The sequence below is a fragment of the Colletotrichum paranaense genome (assembly GCF_030867605.1).
Source record: "Colletotrichum paranaense strain IMI 384185 chromosome Unknown Scaffold_4.1, whole genome shotgun sequence".
NCBI classification, from domain to species: Eukaryota; Fungi; Ascomycota; class Sordariomycetes; order Glomerellales; family Glomerellaceae; genus Colletotrichum; species Colletotrichum paranaense.
In genome coordinates, this window is record NW_026848962.1 from 820,503 (window position 1) to 836,429 (window position 15,927).

Below are 15,927 nucleotides of genomic sequence, written 5' to 3' on the forward strand. Positions count from 1 at the left end.
CGGTTCGAATGTAACATCGAGTCCTGTTGCGTATGCCTCGTACAATTGTATCCCCCTTCTCCAAAAATACAATCCACGTCTTCCTTCCCCGGGGTATATTCCACCATTCGATTCCCAGCGACCCTTCCCCAGATTTGCTCAGCCAAGTATCTTCTCGTCGTGTTTTACGCCGGGAACCTTTGTCCCGAGTATATCCAGTAGGTTAGGAAGCTTGTTCAAGTTCCGGATTTCTGTCGACTCTTCGAAACGAGTTCCCATTAGATCTGCCCCTCTTTACCGATATTTGTTACCCTGGATCTTCGTTTCCTCCTCATACCTCCGATACTCGCTCACCCACACATCCTTCGCAGCAGCCGCAAAGCCCACAACTTTCCCGCCCACAACAACAGCGTCTCTCGCCGTCTCAAAGACGCCCCTCTGCCACACGGCCGCGACAACGACAACAACACCGCCCCAAAATGCGAGCCGCAGCACCAGCGCCGTCCAAAACGCAACGACACGCCGGATCCAGTTGAGCACAATCACCGTGGCAGCCAGCAGCGCGAGCAGCACCGCGAAAGACACGAGTTCGGGCGACGAGTGTAAAAAATCGAGCGTCGCGTCGACGGCGGGCGCGAGGTACGGGTACAGCTCGTCGAAGGCGCGGGAGGCGGCGGCTAGGGCGTGGCCTTTTAGCTGCTGGACGGGCGAGGACGGGTGGAGGGCATTTTTGTGGATAAAGTCGGCGGCGTCTGGGGGCAGGAGGGAGCGGAGGAGGAAGTTTGTGATCGACGGTTCGGCCATATTGGGTGGTTGTTGTCTTTCGGTGAGTTCTGTTGGACACCTTCGGGCGGGCTTTCTTTCGGAATTTGGTGTAATCTGAGAGAATGGAGCAGTCGTAGATGTTTGTCGATACGTGTTGTTTCTTCCCTGGTACGTCTTTCTGCGGCTTCTCGCTTGCTGCTCGTGTGTAGCTGTTCGTCTTTCGCTTTCGGTCGCGTGCGCGTGCGTACTTTTCGTTGTAGATGAGCGTGGCTCTTTTGATGCCCGACACTGAGATATACCCGAAAGAAAGGCAGAAGGAAAACTGGGTGAGGGTGTTGTTTTTCTCTTTGCGCTCAAAACCTAACCGACAATCATAACAACACAAATAAAAACGGTTGCGGTGAGGATGTGGTAGAGGGTCCTGTGCAGGTGGAGGAAGGAATGGAAATAGGCCAGGAAGGAAGGTGGAGTTGGACCCTTGGATCCTTGAGCGCAAGCAGAGCAAGCAGGCACAAGGCACAAGCACAAGCAAATGCGGTGTGCACTCGAGGTGTATTTGTTGTTGGTGCTGCTGTTTTCCAAGTGGGGAAGATGGAGGGACCACGCTAATTCGCGACGTTCGTTGTTCTTCAAGCATGTGGGAAGGGGAACGCACCGACACAATGACATCGAGACTGGAACACCAGCCACTAGTATCTCTTAGACAAGGCTTATTAGATCTCAATATTTTACTGTATCCAAAAGTCAAAAAGGGAGCATCGATATGAATGGTAAGGTATTTTGTAGACTATCCCATATCTACGGAAATGGTGAGTATTTAGAACAGTTCCTGCATGGCCATACTACTATCCGTGTTGTCCATGTCAAGGAAATAATGATACTCAGAAGGCATGGCGATGCATGGTATTGCATAGTATTCTTGAACTAGGCTAAAGACTCGAATGGTAATCAGAAACCGTCCAGCTCTCTCTTCACATAATACACGTTCCCAGGACTGGTATTCTGAACAAAACGCTTAAGACGTCGAGTCTTCTTTGAACAAAGGAAAGGTGAGCAGCTGGAGCAAATGAATAGACGAGATACAAGAAGAGAAAAGTAACAGCTAGTACGTAGCTGTAAAAACGTACAAGAAGGGTATCGAAGTCGAAATAGGAAATGAATCGTCAACCGATGTGGGTTGCGTGGGAAATAACAAGCTTCTTCCGCCTAGCTCCGTTGCCTCCCTCAATCGCAGCCTCCCACTTTTCATTTGACATTATCAGTTATTCGTTTTGGACACCGGCGCTGGTGTCCTTGACCTGTTGCCGTCACTGCGCCTTGCAGCCTAGCCCCTACCACTGTTGAGACTCTCACGGATACAACAGATCATTGCGTTGAAAAGAACAATGAAACCATTATGAAGTTTCGCCCATACCCTCCAAGATCCGGCGAGCCGCATCGATGCGTCTTCTATACATCCGACTCTCCGAAGACGCCTTACCAGCCTCGCTCATGGCGAGCACGCACCTGCCGAGGCTGGCAACGAAGCGTTCGACAAGGATTTGGTCCTCCTTGGACAGTGCTTCCATGGGTGCGAGCTGATCAGGTGTATGCATACTCTCTTTGTCACAAATGCTAGCGGTTTCGCTCATGAGAGCATCAGAAATCGTCTTCAGCTCCAGCTCGGGAGAACCTTGGGGCGTAAGGACACCGACGCTAACACGCGCCTTGCCCACCAACGGGAAGCTTCGGTTGGTACCCGTTGAGTCGAAGGAAGCAGTCGACGGACGGTGACCCATCGTTGCTTGAGTGCTCATGGGTCGACGGTAGATTGTGGAGCCAGCCCGCGCGCGTGTTCTCAGTTCCTCCAAAACGTCCTCGCCGCCCATGGTGCTACCAATCGTTGACCGCTTGGCAGTAGGAGGGCTCTCAGTGTGCTCACTGATTGGGCTGACGCTTGGCGGGGTGAGAATACCATGTCTCAAGTCCTCGCTCACGTCGTTTGTGCTGATTCTGCTGCCTCGCCCCGAGCGAGCCGTAGCAAAAGACTCAATCGTTGAAGTAGTGTCGCCGCTGCCTCTTCGATGGTGCGATCTCGGTCGAATCGACTCATCCGATGTCATCGGTCCGCGAGTTGTCTCGACGGAGCTTTCGGAACTGACGCTGCCCCGACGCTGTTGGCTCAGGTTGCCTAGTGCGCTGTGGAGGAAGAAGTGTTCGTAATCGAAAGCGTCTTCTCGATCTTCGTGGGACATAAAAGTCTGGACTGTATCGTGGTAAAGGGAGTCACCACTCTCGCTGTCGTATCCATCTCCCTCCTGGACCTGCACACTGTCTTCGAAGCCGTCTTCAGTATGCATGTCAGAGATGTCATCGTCATCGTCAATTGCGTCATCCTGGCCCTTGTTTGCCTCCATAGCGTCGAGGGCCTTTTGTCTCTCTTCCAGTCGGATGGCCTCTTGGGCTGCGTCGTACTCGTCTACAACGGACTCGTTGTCTTCCATGATCGAAGGTTCCTGTAGTTCGACTAGTACATCGGATGGGAACCCCCGCTCTTGGACCAGCCCGTCGACACTGACTGCATCGGCGTTCCATGGGTTCTTGTCCGACGTAGCAGTCAAGGGCGGCGATTGCTCCTCTTGAGATTTGGCGTACCACTGATCGACCTGCGCATGAGTAAAGGGGCTTGGCGTTCGTAAGCTTTGCAGACTGCGCCGTCGCATTGTGTCCGCGCGTGCCTGCTCTCTCAAGGACGAGATCTTGCCTTTCAGGTCTTGTACCTGGCCCTTTAAGTCACGCATCTGCGCTACCGACGCCGAGCGCACCAATGGCCGATCACGACTCGAGGAACTGAGTGCCGGGCTCAGCAAGCTTTCACGTTTAGTGCTATCGCTTCCTGAGTGGAACTCTTGCGCAACTTCATCCTCGCCAAGAGGTTCCAGACCTATTTCTTGTGCTGCCTTGTATCGAGATTGGCCTTCCCCTCCAGAGTTCAGGCGCTCCAACGTAGCATCATGAACGTTCTTACGCACAGAATACGGTTGTCGATAGCCTCCAGCCGCTCCCATGGCGCTAGCGGACCTTCTTGGGATAGTGCCGTTGTTGCTTGCGTCGTAATTGAGAGACGTATCACTCAACATCCTTGCGTGCCCGTGAATAGAAGTTGGCGAAGCTGCGGATGAGGCAGGGCGCAAAATCGTGGGGGACGGGGTCGAATTATTCCCGTCAAACGAGGACATTGAAGGAGTTGAGATACTCAAAGAGCTTCGCGCTCTCGATAAGTTGCCTTCCATGGTCTGGAGATGTCAGCCTGCCTTCCTTACTGTTTCAGCGGGGTCAGAACTTACCGTCAGTCTCCGCTTGGCATTCGCCAGAATCTGCTCTGCTCGTCGGCTGATGAGTGCGGTCGAGTACCTATTGGGGTCGTCGAGGGATTCCCTGGGCGGTTGATGTATGGCATGTGCTTGATGCACAGATACATCTTCCGCATATGATTCTGCCACACTCTCTTCGTCATCGCCCTGGAAGTTGCTGTCGTCGACGCTTACGGTATCGTCGAAGTCTGCGAACATGGCATTCTGGTCTTGAGTGGTGGTGATGGTGCTTGTGGACTCTACGGAAGACCGGCGCGAACGCGTCGCTTGAGCCGCCCGCTTCTTCAAGCTCTCGAGCATCTTGGTGGGTGATTGTGGCTGTCGTGAATCGTCGCCGCTTCGATTATTGGGTCTGGACCAGATCACCGAAGTTGGGCGTGATCTTCTACCAGGTGTGCTCTCGGCCTCAGTGACCTCACCAATATCGGACAGCATAGTTCCATTCCCGTAGATTATTGGTGTCGTAGGAGTGATGGGCCCGGCGATATAGGCGCTTGGAGGGAATTGGAACTGCATGTTCATATCGACAGCATGCGAATTCTTCCACATTGTCAACGGAGAATGGGATCGGTCGGGAGAGGGCGAGCGATCGTAGTCGGGTAGAATCATGTCGGGATTCGTCAATGTAGGAGAAGCAGGCCGTGGGGGGTACGATGAGGTGGAGCTCGAGTGAGCATGGCCCGCGTGGGCGTTTAAAGTCTGAGTTGCCATTGTTTTTGATGGCAGAATCGGTTGCAAACGACTCAGGTTGCGTTTGTGCAGCCTCCTGCGCGTTGTATGATCTAAGCTGCAAGACGTTGATTGTCGTTGCAGCGGCCGTGGAGTCTAGCGACACAAAGCGAGTCGGTTCCCAACGGGGCTAGCTGCAATTAACCGGTAAACCTTCAGAGGCGCAAGAACCTCAATGGACAGTCACTCTTTGTAAACAATAAGCAACAGTCAGGACGAAGGCATCTGGGCAAAGTTTCGGGCAAAGTCAAAAACGCTGCCCACGTCTGCTTGGCCCGTGGCCCGTCCGGTCGTGATTCGGATGAATTAAGAGTTGGTTTCCAGGGTCGAGCTGGTTGTCAGGTTTACAATCAGACCAGATGAAGCTAAACGAGCTGCAAGCAAGTCGCGGAAGTTTTGGCGGGGTTCGAGGCAGAAGTGCAGGTTGATCGAGAAACGCCGGAGAGGTCGTCAAGAGGTGACTTGGTTGGGGCACTGCCGTAGATATGCGAGATTGCGTGGTGGCTTTTGCGGGCGCTGAGTGTAGAAAGCGTAGCAGCAAGTGGGAGTCCGTTTGCGGGAATAGAGACGTCGTTGGTCGTATGCAAGCGCATAGGTAGCAAACAGGCCGCCGTGTTCGGGGTAGGTGGCCGGAACGAGGAAGTCGAAATGCCGGTCTATCGTCGATCGTAGAAAGAAATCGGGATGCAAGAGCAAACGGCGTCCGTTGTAAGCGAATCCGGCTGTTCTTCCCCTTCTTTTCCCCCTCTTGCAGCGTGTTGGGTGATGATGCACAGCTGTGTCGCGACAGGCCCCAAGTTTAAGGGGTTGCAGCTGGTGGTTTTGGGGCGCGAAAGCGATGGGGGGTCCCGCAGGATGTTTGAAATTATCGAGAAAGTCGACCAATGAGACTGAGCCGATGTTTGTGAGACATGCAGCGGGTGCTCTAGTGCTTGCCCTGTCTCTCGCTGAGGTGCAGCAGGCGCAGGAGGAGCAAAGCACAAGTATTCGTACAAAACGAGTGGAAGTGTAGGTGAAAGACGGAAGATGGATCTGGTGAATGCCTCGTGGTTGCAGTTCGTTTCCCCTTCACTGATCTGCGTTGGCGGTGCAAGCAAGATAAGATGACAGGCTGCGGGAGATGAGCGGCCCAGGGATCGAGTATGCGTACATATGCGTATGGAGTATCCGTAGAGAGTACGCAGTACAAGCCGAACAGAGCAGGATCGCAGGAGGGCTCGAGACCTGAGGCGGCAGTTGATGCGTCCAATCCAATGTAGGTACTTGCTCGCTTGTAAGAAATGTGCTGCGTATGTTGAAGTTTACACTCAACAAGAGTACAAGTACACTTCGCCGCAGCTGAAATGTGTACCTTTAGAGTACGGAGTATCGAGTAAGGTCTCTTTCCTTGGAAGCGAACGGGTGTGGGAATGACAGGCTGAGGTGCACGAGAGCGGATGGGCGAAGCCTGGGCCGAGCCGGAAGGGAAAAGTAATAATGTATTCGTACTTGTGCTGCAGTAGCCAGCTGCCGAGAACGGTCTTGGCTTGTTGATCGGCGAGCTGACTGAGTGAGGACCAAGTGCGTGGTACGGAAAGCCCGTGGGTTTGTTCGTAGTCTACAAAGTAACGATACAGAATAATTAGCATCCGTAGACGCGCAAGTGACACTGACAGGAAGAACAACGCCCGTCAAAGGGGCTTCTCTGGGCCGTCAACTGCAGATGTCGCGTGGCATCTGATACTCATTATGTCTGTCCCTCTCTTCATAGTGTAAGGTACGCAGTATTAGAGCATCCTGGTCTGGCCCCATTGCCTGATGTCTGGCTTCTGGTCAAGTCATCATCTTCTTCCCGCGTCTCTTAATTCGCGAAATAGCTAAGACAGGGAACAGGCATTCCCCATGTCCAGCAGCCCTTCCGTTCGTAAAATTTTCAAATCTCTTGCTCCAACAGAGAAGGAGGCCAATGCTCGCGCAAGTTCACAACCTGGCTCGCAGTTGGTCTGTCCCCCTGGACCGGCCGCTTCGACCCTAGCCCGCGGTGGCTTGCTAGAGCAGTATCGCTGCACATGGGAGGGTCTCGATGGCGGCGTGGGCGGTCGTGTGCGGGTCTCGTTCCTTTCTCTTCCATTCCCAGCAGCGTTAGCAGTCGGAAACTTCCATGGGGCCTTGCTTCTTCCTCGGGGCCTGGGCTGTCCAGTCGGAAGCACCAATGCGAAGCGTCAACAGCGCTGCTTCCATGGGTTCGTATGTAATTCGTCGTTCGCACCTCGCAGTGTTCCTGACGTTGCTGAACTGGGCGTACTAAGTTACCCCTGTTGGGACAAGCGTGGTTCCTTTTCTGCGGTTGCTTTCCTGCAGGTGCTGCCCTGCGGTGCCTGGCATGAAAGTTGAAACTGCCAGGATGATTGGACCCGAAGAATGAACTTACCCTTAAGACACTGGGGCCCCCGGGTCCTTCCAAGCATTGGCCAGCAAGTGGAAGGGGGCTTGGCAGGGAAGTTGGTGCACGAAAAGCGGAGCTGCGTCAAGGAAAGAAACAGTCCCGGCCCTGGCGCCTTCCACCTTAGGTTTCCACCTTAGGTGCTTAGGTACCTTCTGTTACGATGGGAAGGTACGAATTCCAAAGTATCCGTAAACAAATTTGAAGAAAGGAAGCAGGTGCCAGGTACAAACAATTCTCTGCTGCCTCCTTCCTTCCTTCCAAGTCCCTTCGCAGGTCCAACGGCTTGCACAGGTATCCGTACTGGGCAAGCACGGGCACCGACACCTTCGAGAGAAAACCGCACTCGCACGGTGGTGGAGTCTTGGGACGTTCACGCAAATCTCGGCAATTCATCAGCCTTCCGCATGCAGAACCCTGACCTGCCTGGCTACCCTCCCAGGACATCTCGACCGCCTCTTGTTCCATTTGTGGACGCACCGCGGGAATCCGCTACTGATCGAGCAGAAGGCCGTCGAATCTCCATTTAAGACGAACCCATCCCACCACGGTTAAGCTTCATCACAACCTCGCTGATGGATTTGTAGCTGTGGAGATATTGGCCTCGGACTCTTCATCTACTGGCCTACTTTGGCAATGATCTGAAGCTTTCCTCCGATTTCAAGGGACAGTCTCAGTCGACCCTCTCAAGTTCTAGCGGCCTATTATTAAGGCATCCGTGTGAACTCCCAGACCGTTGGATGCGGGCGGGGCACCAGCACGCCGTACTGAATCAGCGATCGAACAACCGACCCAAACTTGCCAAATTCCTCGCGGTTTCTGGAATGTTGGTACTGCTTAGTCGAGCACGAACATCGGCGCGTCCATCTCATGACAATATATTACGGGGTTGCGCTTCCAGCCTTTCTTCAGCTATGCCATTCGTCGGATGCACTGTGTTGCATTTCACCCTGGGCTGAATTTGCCTGTAACGCGCCTAGGCCGATAGGAGCCAGAATGAGAGAACGACTCGGAAGATGGGATGCCAATGGCACCTCAGTACTCCCACTCCCGCTGCCACTCTGTTGCGCGCCGACGCGTCTCTCCCACCAGTCTCCCGACCTCACGGCTCCCCGTCTGTAGTGACGCCATGCATCTTTAACTTGACACAGGCATTGCCCGGTATATTCTTACTACAGGTCAGATATATCGCGCTCGTCTATCTAACAAAATTTTCTCTCCTGCTTTGCATTGACTCTAGTCGCCGAACCAATCTCGACGCCAACCATCACATCGCAAATCTTGGGTGAATCCAGCGATCCGTCGTAACCTCAAACCAGCGGCATCCTTGCCACGCTCAAACTACTGGACCATGCCTTCCCATGGACGGGACGGGCATCCCGAGCGCGGGGGAACTTGCGGAAGAATCTGGCACTGGCAAGCCGCGAACCTATTCTCCACACTACCTTATGCTCATAGTCTGCAACTTCAATGAGAGGAGGTTCGTGATTATCGATGAAAGGCTTTTCCCAATCTCATTTACGATGGCATAAGTCAATAGCTTCGAATGTTAAATCTCCTGCCCAACGCACCGGTCGACAAGGCGTTGCGCCCGGATCTCGTCGCCTATCTCGATCGGTCTTGGGGTTTTAGGGCTCTGTCCCTTTCCAATCAAAGAAATGACATATTCCCCGAGAGCCCTACTCGGCCACCGCGCCGGCGGCAACCTCTGGTAATGACTAGGAAGTCACAAAGGTCTAGGCATTCGTCGTGTGGCCTGTTGTGGCGTGCTTGATGCTTCTGCTCCGCATATTTGGGATGCTGGAATGTCTCCAGATGATGTTCCCGAGGGCCTGGGCCCGGTCCCTTTCTATGTCTCAGACCCCGTCCAGCAATGCGTCTGATAACAGCCGCCTTGTCGCGAACAGCATGAATATCCACAAGTGGGTGGCATCATGTCTGACTTGACCATGTTATGCAAAGAAGCAAATCGACGACATGCCATGTTCCAACTCCCTCAATTGTGACACGGGTAAGCGCGCGTGCCTTTGTTTTTTCTATCTTGTAGTCTTAAAATGTCCGGATATATACCCAATAGTCTATGCTTTTTTCTGTATCTTTTCGCCAGCCCTCAACGCAAATTCCAGTGATCCTCCCGTATGGCTGACCACGTATAAACAGTCCACAATGCTTTTAGTCGACAACCCATGTGCCTCTTCATATCCCATCTTGCCGGTGGGCAATGTGACACGCTGATCTAGCCCTCAGTGAACGCCTCGCTTCTAGCCTGCGCAGTGGAGGCATCCTCATTGCCGTTGTCCTTGGTCGTGGGACGGTTGGCGATGAGGCGCTGTGAAAAGTCAGGGATGTGGTTTCTGGTTCGCCGTGTTCATTTAGTTCACTTACCACCAAGTTTCTCAAAAGGCACGCAATGGTGACCTTGCCAACTGACGGGACGTAGATGGCCGCCTTCTCCTTGACGGTGGGCGCGTCAAAGTTGCGGTGGGAGGAGAAGTTGATGCAGACGGCACCCTCGCGAATGAGGTCGGTCGAGATCTTGTACTTTTCGCTGGGGACGCCGCCGATGATGACGTCGCTGAGGGGGAGGACCTGCTCCAGGCCCCAGCCCTCCTTGTTCTCGACCTGGTGGCGGATCTGCTTGATGCCCTTGCCGCGAGTGAAGAGCTGGACGCCGGTGATGTCGACCGAGTAGACGGTGGCGCCGTCGTTGGCGAGCAGGGCGGCCAGGGGTCGGCCGTTGACTTCGGACCTGTTGATGACGGTGATTGTCTTGCCAAAGAGGCGGTTGCCGTAGGCCAGGATGGGGTTGTAGATCTGGAGGTGCTCGAGGATCTTGACGACGGCGAGGGGCGTGCAGGGGAGGATGGACTTTCTCAGGTTGTGGGGCGGGTCCAGGAAGCGGACGTTGTGGTACATGTTGAAGATATGCTGGTGGCAGAGGCCCTCGACGTCCTTTGCCAGGGAGACTGTCTCCTGGATGTACTTGTCCTGGAGCGGGTTGCCGGGGAAGATGGGGTAGTAGACGATGATGCCGTCGACCTTGTCATCCTCGTTGGCCTCGGTGATCTTTTCCTCGAGCTGCTCCTTGTCGACACGGCGCAGGTCAAAATCGAAGCCGCTGGAAAGGGGGGTGAACACCGTCTCGTCAGCTACCTTTTGCATCCAATTTTTGCTCATTTTTTAGACACGTCTTGTCACACAAAGACAACTTGTCTTTGCAGCGACAAAGGGTTTGTTTTTCGCCTACTTTTCGACGCAGGTCTTCTTAGACCACTCAGCATACTGCAATGCAGCCGGATCGTCGTTTGCCAGGAACGCCGCCAAGGTCGGCTTGGAGGCGCCGTTGCCCTGCACCTTGGCGAGGGTCTCGTGAACCTCAGTCAGGAGACGCTTGGCGATGGTGTCGGCCAGAATGACCTTGCAGGTCTTGGGCACAGCTTCGTTGGAGGCCATCTTTTATGAAAGGGAGGCAAACTCCAGTTTTGATACACGCGGCTTGACAGCATTGTTAGTCGGGTCTCTCAGTCTCGGCTGATAAGAACTGTCACTCACATATGTGGTTGGAGTGAGTTGCCCGTCGGCTTCTATCCCCGAATTAGTACTTGGGAAAGCCCCACCACCTCCGACCCCGCGATGCCGCGTTGTAGAGCATATCGGGAGTGGAGGAGAGAAGACTAACTGGCAAAGACAGCCAATATATCGGCGCTTATAGGAGTGGCAGTTGATCAGGATTCGAAATCCGAATTTTGACGCGTTATTGGGGCAGTGAAAGTGAAGAAAGGTTAATCAAGTGAAGCTGAATGGCTCCGAGTCTTTTGGAGGGCCACGCTCCGACTTCGACGTCCAAATTTTTTTTTTCTCCGTTCGCTGGAACAGGACCCCGCGGCCCTTGCGCAGTCCCGTCTGTGTTACCCCTCCATACCCTCTTACCCAATTAAGACTAGTTCGCTACCGCTCCCATCTGTTGCAATTCCGTTCCAGGCTGAAAGCATTGACAGAGAGCAGATCGCAGCGACTAAACAGCTCAAGAATAATCCCATGTGTAAAGCTTTTCCTCAAAGCAAGCCAGTTTATGACCAGAGACAACAAATGTCTTGAAACGGCGAACCAGTAAAGATAAGTTGATGATTGACGCTAAGCCCGAAAAGGTCTATCCACCGGAAATTGGTTCCTCCATACCGCGATAACGACGATAAGTGCTACACCGCCTTCTCGATTGAGATATCCCCCACCAACAACCCAGCAAGCCTGAGTAATTATCTCACAACTCATCACCGGCTTTCGGTGGTATGAAGCCCAGTATCGGCAACTGACAAATACCCAGCGGACTATTCGCCAAACCACCATTTTCCCCCAATCTAAAGCGACTACCACGTTCATGAAATTGGATATCTAGACAAGCAATTTGCATGAGAGGAGCACGTCTTGCCTCTCTTTCACTCTTTCGGGACGCATTTTGAGCAGGCGCGGGGTCAACTTTGGAAGCACATGAGAAGGAATGACGGAATATCTCACAACTTCTTACCACAACACCTTTCCGATTGCATCTAGACAATATCAGCTTGGCATTCACCCATCTTCACACTACGCGGAGTGGACTTCGATACAGCAACATACATTGGGCAATCGAAACTACCATTAGACGCTTTTGATTTCATCGCAATTCACGACTATCATGGCTGATTTTCGGAAACTTGCACTCGAGTTCGTGCTCAGCGACGATACTGAGAGACAAACAGCAATCACACAGGAGGCAGCTTCGGGTATGTATATGGCCATTCCTACCCTTTCACCAACCATGCAAACAGCTGACATGACCCCAGAGATCCAGTCAGCACCCAGACCTAGCAATCCAGTTGCAAGATGGGTAGAATCTATTCGACCCTGGATGCCCAGCGCAAATGAAGACCAGGATGACGGCGATGGTGATGTCATTGCACGGTCCAAAGGTACAGGAGTAAAGACCGTATTGGAATAAAGACGATTACTGACTATGACACCTTCTTTAGCTTTGAGTTTTCTAGCAGGGACTCTTGAGCATCTGGATCCCGCATTCCTCAAAGCCGATCAAAGTAAGTAAGGCCGAAGGCATGTGTACTCGAAGGCTCATTGCTGACGCCGCATTCTCAGCCAACCTCCTGGTGGCTTTTTTTGGAAGCATGTTCAAGGTCGACCACAAGGCTGGCATTATGCCCGCTGCGAAGGCTCTTGATCGAACTGCTGGTATGAAGACTTTCCAGCCACAAAAGGGAAACGACATTATCCAGAGTGTGTGCAGCCTTGGTGATGATTTCAAATCCCAGGTCGCAGAAACCCGTGCAACAGTATATGAACTTCTGGACCATCTTATCACCAACCCGGATGTAGCAAACGACTTGCAGTACCAACACGGCACAGCCTCGGGATTCATCACGGATCTTTTGCAACTATGTCGCAATGAGCGAGACCCCAAGTGTCTGATGACTTGGTTCAAGATTCTGAAGGTCTTTCTTTCAGACTATTCCCCTGCACCGGAGGTCGTGGATGAAATTTTCAGTATCTTTTCAGCATACTTCCCCATATCGTTGAGGACATCACAGCATCCTTCGGGAATCACAGCGGATGATCTCAAATTGGCCTTGAGGGCTTGCTTTTCGGCACATCATCGTGTCGCTGACAAGGCTATTCCATACCTCCTTAGCAGGCTAGACCAGCCGGACAGTGTCAGTGTCAACGTCAAGGTTTGTGTTCTTCCTTGGACTATGTCAATAATACCTGTGCTGACACTGCTGTAGGTTGACATCCTCAAGACCATGACCGCATGTCTGAGCGGCTATGAGCATGTTCAGCAAGGAGTCACCCCCTTTACCAACAAGATTTGGGACAGTCTCAAGTATGAAGTCCGCAATGGGGAGATCGAGGACACCATCAATGCCACCTTGGAAGTCATTCGAACAGTCGCCCAAAGACTTACCGGTGACGAGCTCAGGGATTTTGCCCTAACTGTTCAGAGAGACTGCTTGGAGGACCTGTCAAACCCGATCTACACGGCAGCCTCAGGAAAGCTTTTGATCTCCATCCACAGCGCAAAGCCAGCTGCCTTTGCACTCATGATCTCCCCGTCTGTGACCCATATCAAGGAGAATCTCCGCCACACAAAGTCACCTGACCACACGAAGAATCTCCTGATTCTCCTGAATTCTCTACTCGAGTTGCGGTTAGCCCTAATTGGAGGAGGCGTGGAGCTGAGTGTCGAGGACGCCGAGGCCTTCAAATCTACCGAGCCGCTACTTGCCCCCATCTACAAGCAGACGTACCTGCCTCTTTTCCAAAAAGCTCTACAAGATACTGCGCAACCCGAAGATATCACCATCGGTCAACAGGCAACCAAAGGTCTGGGGTTGATGGTATGTCAGAGAGCAGCTCAAATTGGACAGTCGAACCAGCCGATGCTTCCAGAAGAAACACTAAACGAAATTTGCGACAACTTAGCAACTCTTGCGCTTCAAGCCCCTGGCGAACCGGCGAAGGACAAGAATCAACTCAAGATATCCGACGAGGCTGCTATTGCTTTACAAAAGGCTACGATGGCACACCCGCCGGCGCAACCCATGCTCATCGACACATGCTTCCGAGTCTGTGACGCGTACAGTGCTTCCCCTTCGGCCAACAACTTGGACAGCATGCACAATGTTCTCAAGCACAATCTCGCTAGACTGACCTACGTCTTTTGCTCCGAATCTCCTCGCTCTGAGAAGCTCAAACACTACACATACTTCATGCAAGCGCTTCTGGTTAACCTCTACAAGATGCAGGACGCCAAAGCTGACCCGAAGATTTGGTCGGTCATTGCTACTTACATATTCTCGGCCATGATTCAGTTCAAGGAAGGAGCCAAAGAACTCATCAACTTGCCCGTCAAAAACAACTTCAGCGACACGCGATTCGACGACAACTGGGTTAGCTACGTGGCAAACCGTTTCCCTAATCTGCCACGCCTCCCTGACGACCAGATCGTCTCGACGTCAGGGACGGACGAGAGCAAGGAAGTTGACAATCTTCAAGGCGATTTCGCCTTGATCAATCTGTACGTCACTCGACAGCTCTACAGACGGGCCACCAAGATCATCAGTTATGCCGACAATTCCGAGCTTTCACTTGCCTTGAGCGACGACTTTGGCAAGAAGGATCCGGAAGACAAGAATGAAGAGGATGCCTACTTGCACCGCCTCTCGAATATTGCGATGTTCACTATCCAGCACATGAGCGAATACCAGCAGACCAACCTGCTTCTGAACGAAGAAGTCGTAACACTCTTCCGTGGAACCGACCAGTATCGCCATCCTAATCCCACCGAGACCCACAGCTGGAACAATAGTGAGTTGCGAGCGGCCATGCTGCGGACCATGGGTCTTCCGCAGACTCCTTACAACATGAGAGATCCTCCCCAGTTCCCCATCAGTGGTTTCAGCCACGGCCGTACTGTCATCCTCTCCTTGGGCATTATTCAAGCTTTCCATCCAACCACAGTCGAACGTTTGGTAAGATAACCGTTGCATCAAGACCAGGGAAGCTTTGCTAACACTCTGTTCTAGGTTGAAAGAGGAACCGCACACCAGATCTTGATTGCTGGCCTTCTCACCAGAGACCACTCAGACTCACCAAAGTGCCGGCAAGTCGTTACGGCTATTCTGTGCGTCATCGCCAACAAATACAAGGTTGAGAATTTGAACGATATCGTCCAGATTATGGAATATCAAATGAACTTCGTTGTCAGCGAAGAGAGACTGTCTGACCAGCTGGAGCAAATCACTGGCTACCTCGACCATGAGGAGAATGTGGTGGCTGGAAACAGCCCCAACGACCTCAGAGCAGCTCTGGCAAGGCCTGTATACGCGATTGTAGTCGGCATTCTCCGACGCTACACTGGTAACGCTCTCAAGAATGTTCTCACGGCTATAACTCAAGGTCCTGGTAATAAGAAGATTGGCCACACACTTGCTCGCAGCATGGATTTCATCTTCAGTGACCTGGACTTCGCAAAGCCCGAGTTCTACGGCCAGCTTAAAAAGCTCTGGGTGCAGAGGGCCTACTACGAGTTGGTCAAGCCCATGCTGCCCAAGGCTTGGCCTGCCGGCTCGAACAGCAAGGATGACATGCTTGTTGCGGCCAATTATAGCATTGCAGTCTTGAGAGCAGTCAGGCACATCAAGTACGCGCACTACGAGGACGACACGGAGGATCTTATCCGAATCATTCTCTGCGCGATCCGCAATCTGCCGGCTAGCGCAGATGTAGCAGCCGGTCTCCAGATCTTGGTGGCCGTCACGGAGAACTCACCCAGACGCATGCAACCATTCCTCAAGAGCATCATTGATGCCTCCCTGTCGATCTTTAGAAGAGACACGACGCAAGCCGGCGAAGACAACACCTGGATGCCGGAGAATTACGTACCCTTTGACCGTTCCGGATTCCAGGAGGCGCAATGCCGGGCCTTGGTCGTTCGTCTCATCGGACAACTGCCGCCCAACTTTGAGCATCGCCATCTCCTCGACTCGGCGTCCCAGGCCAAGCGCTTGTTGGCTCAGGCCTCTGGAGACGAGTCGCGAATGGTCAGAGAGGCTGCCCTCAAGTCTCGTAAGGCTTGGGACGAGGTCAACTGACGTATGTTGACTTTCAGAGCTTGAAGTAGTTTCGAAA

General features: G+C 52.9%; 5 protein-coding genes across 5 annotated transcripts; 2 read left to right on the top strand and 3 right to left on the bottom strand.

The window, feature by feature from the left end:
• Window positions 1–273: 273 nt before the first annotated feature.
• On the bottom strand, window positions 274–783 carry CPAR01_05246 (uncharacterized protein; the record flags this gene model as incomplete). Its single annotated transcript, XM_060489525.1, has 1 exon — window positions 274–783. The coding sequence occupies one exon, from the start codon at window positions 781–783 to the stop codon at window positions 274–276; it is 510 nt and encodes a 169-aa protein (XP_060350991.1).
• Window positions 784–2,138: 1,355 nt separating this feature from the next.
• Window positions 2,139–4,808, bottom strand: CPAR01_05247 (uncharacterized protein; the record flags this gene model as incomplete). Its single annotated transcript, XM_060489526.1, has 2 exons — window positions 2,139–4,019; window positions 4,071–4,808. 2 exons carry the CDS (start codon window positions 4,806–4,808, stop codon window positions 2,139–2,141), a joined length of 2,619 nt encoding a protein of 872 aa, XP_060350992.1.
• A 1,899-nt stretch (window positions 4,809–6,707) lies between these two features.
• CPAR01_05248 (uncharacterized protein) lies at window positions 6,708–7,778 on the top strand (the record flags this gene model as incomplete). Its single annotated transcript, XM_060489527.1, has 2 exons — window positions 6,708–7,052; window positions 7,467–7,778. 2 exons carry the CDS (start codon window positions 6,708–6,710, stop codon window positions 7,776–7,778), a joined length of 657 nt encoding a protein of 218 aa, XP_060350993.1.
• Window positions 7,779–9,484: 1,706 nt separating this feature from the next.
• Window positions 9,485–10,701, bottom strand: CPAR01_05249 (tetrahydrofolate dehydrogenase/cyclohydrolase; the record flags this gene model as incomplete). The annotated part of the gene is made up of 3 exons (XM_060489528.1): window positions 9,485–9,577; window positions 9,634–10,366; window positions 10,496–10,701. The coding sequence occupies 3 exons, from the start codon at window positions 10,699–10,701 to the stop codon at window positions 9,485–9,487; spliced, it is 1,032 nt and encodes a 343-aa protein (XP_060350994.1).
• A 1,222-nt stretch (window positions 10,702–11,923) lies between these two features.
• CPAR01_05250 (uncharacterized protein) lies at window positions 11,924–15,890 on the top strand (the record flags this gene model as incomplete). The annotated part of the gene is made up of 5 exons (XM_060489529.1): window positions 11,924–12,197; window positions 12,258–12,320; window positions 12,379–12,968; window positions 13,023–14,768; window positions 14,823–15,890. The coding sequence occupies 5 exons, from the start codon at window positions 11,924–11,926 to the stop codon at window positions 15,888–15,890; spliced, it is 3,741 nt and encodes a 1,246-aa protein (XP_060350995.1).
• Between the last annotated feature and the right edge of the window lie 37 nt (window positions 15,891–15,927).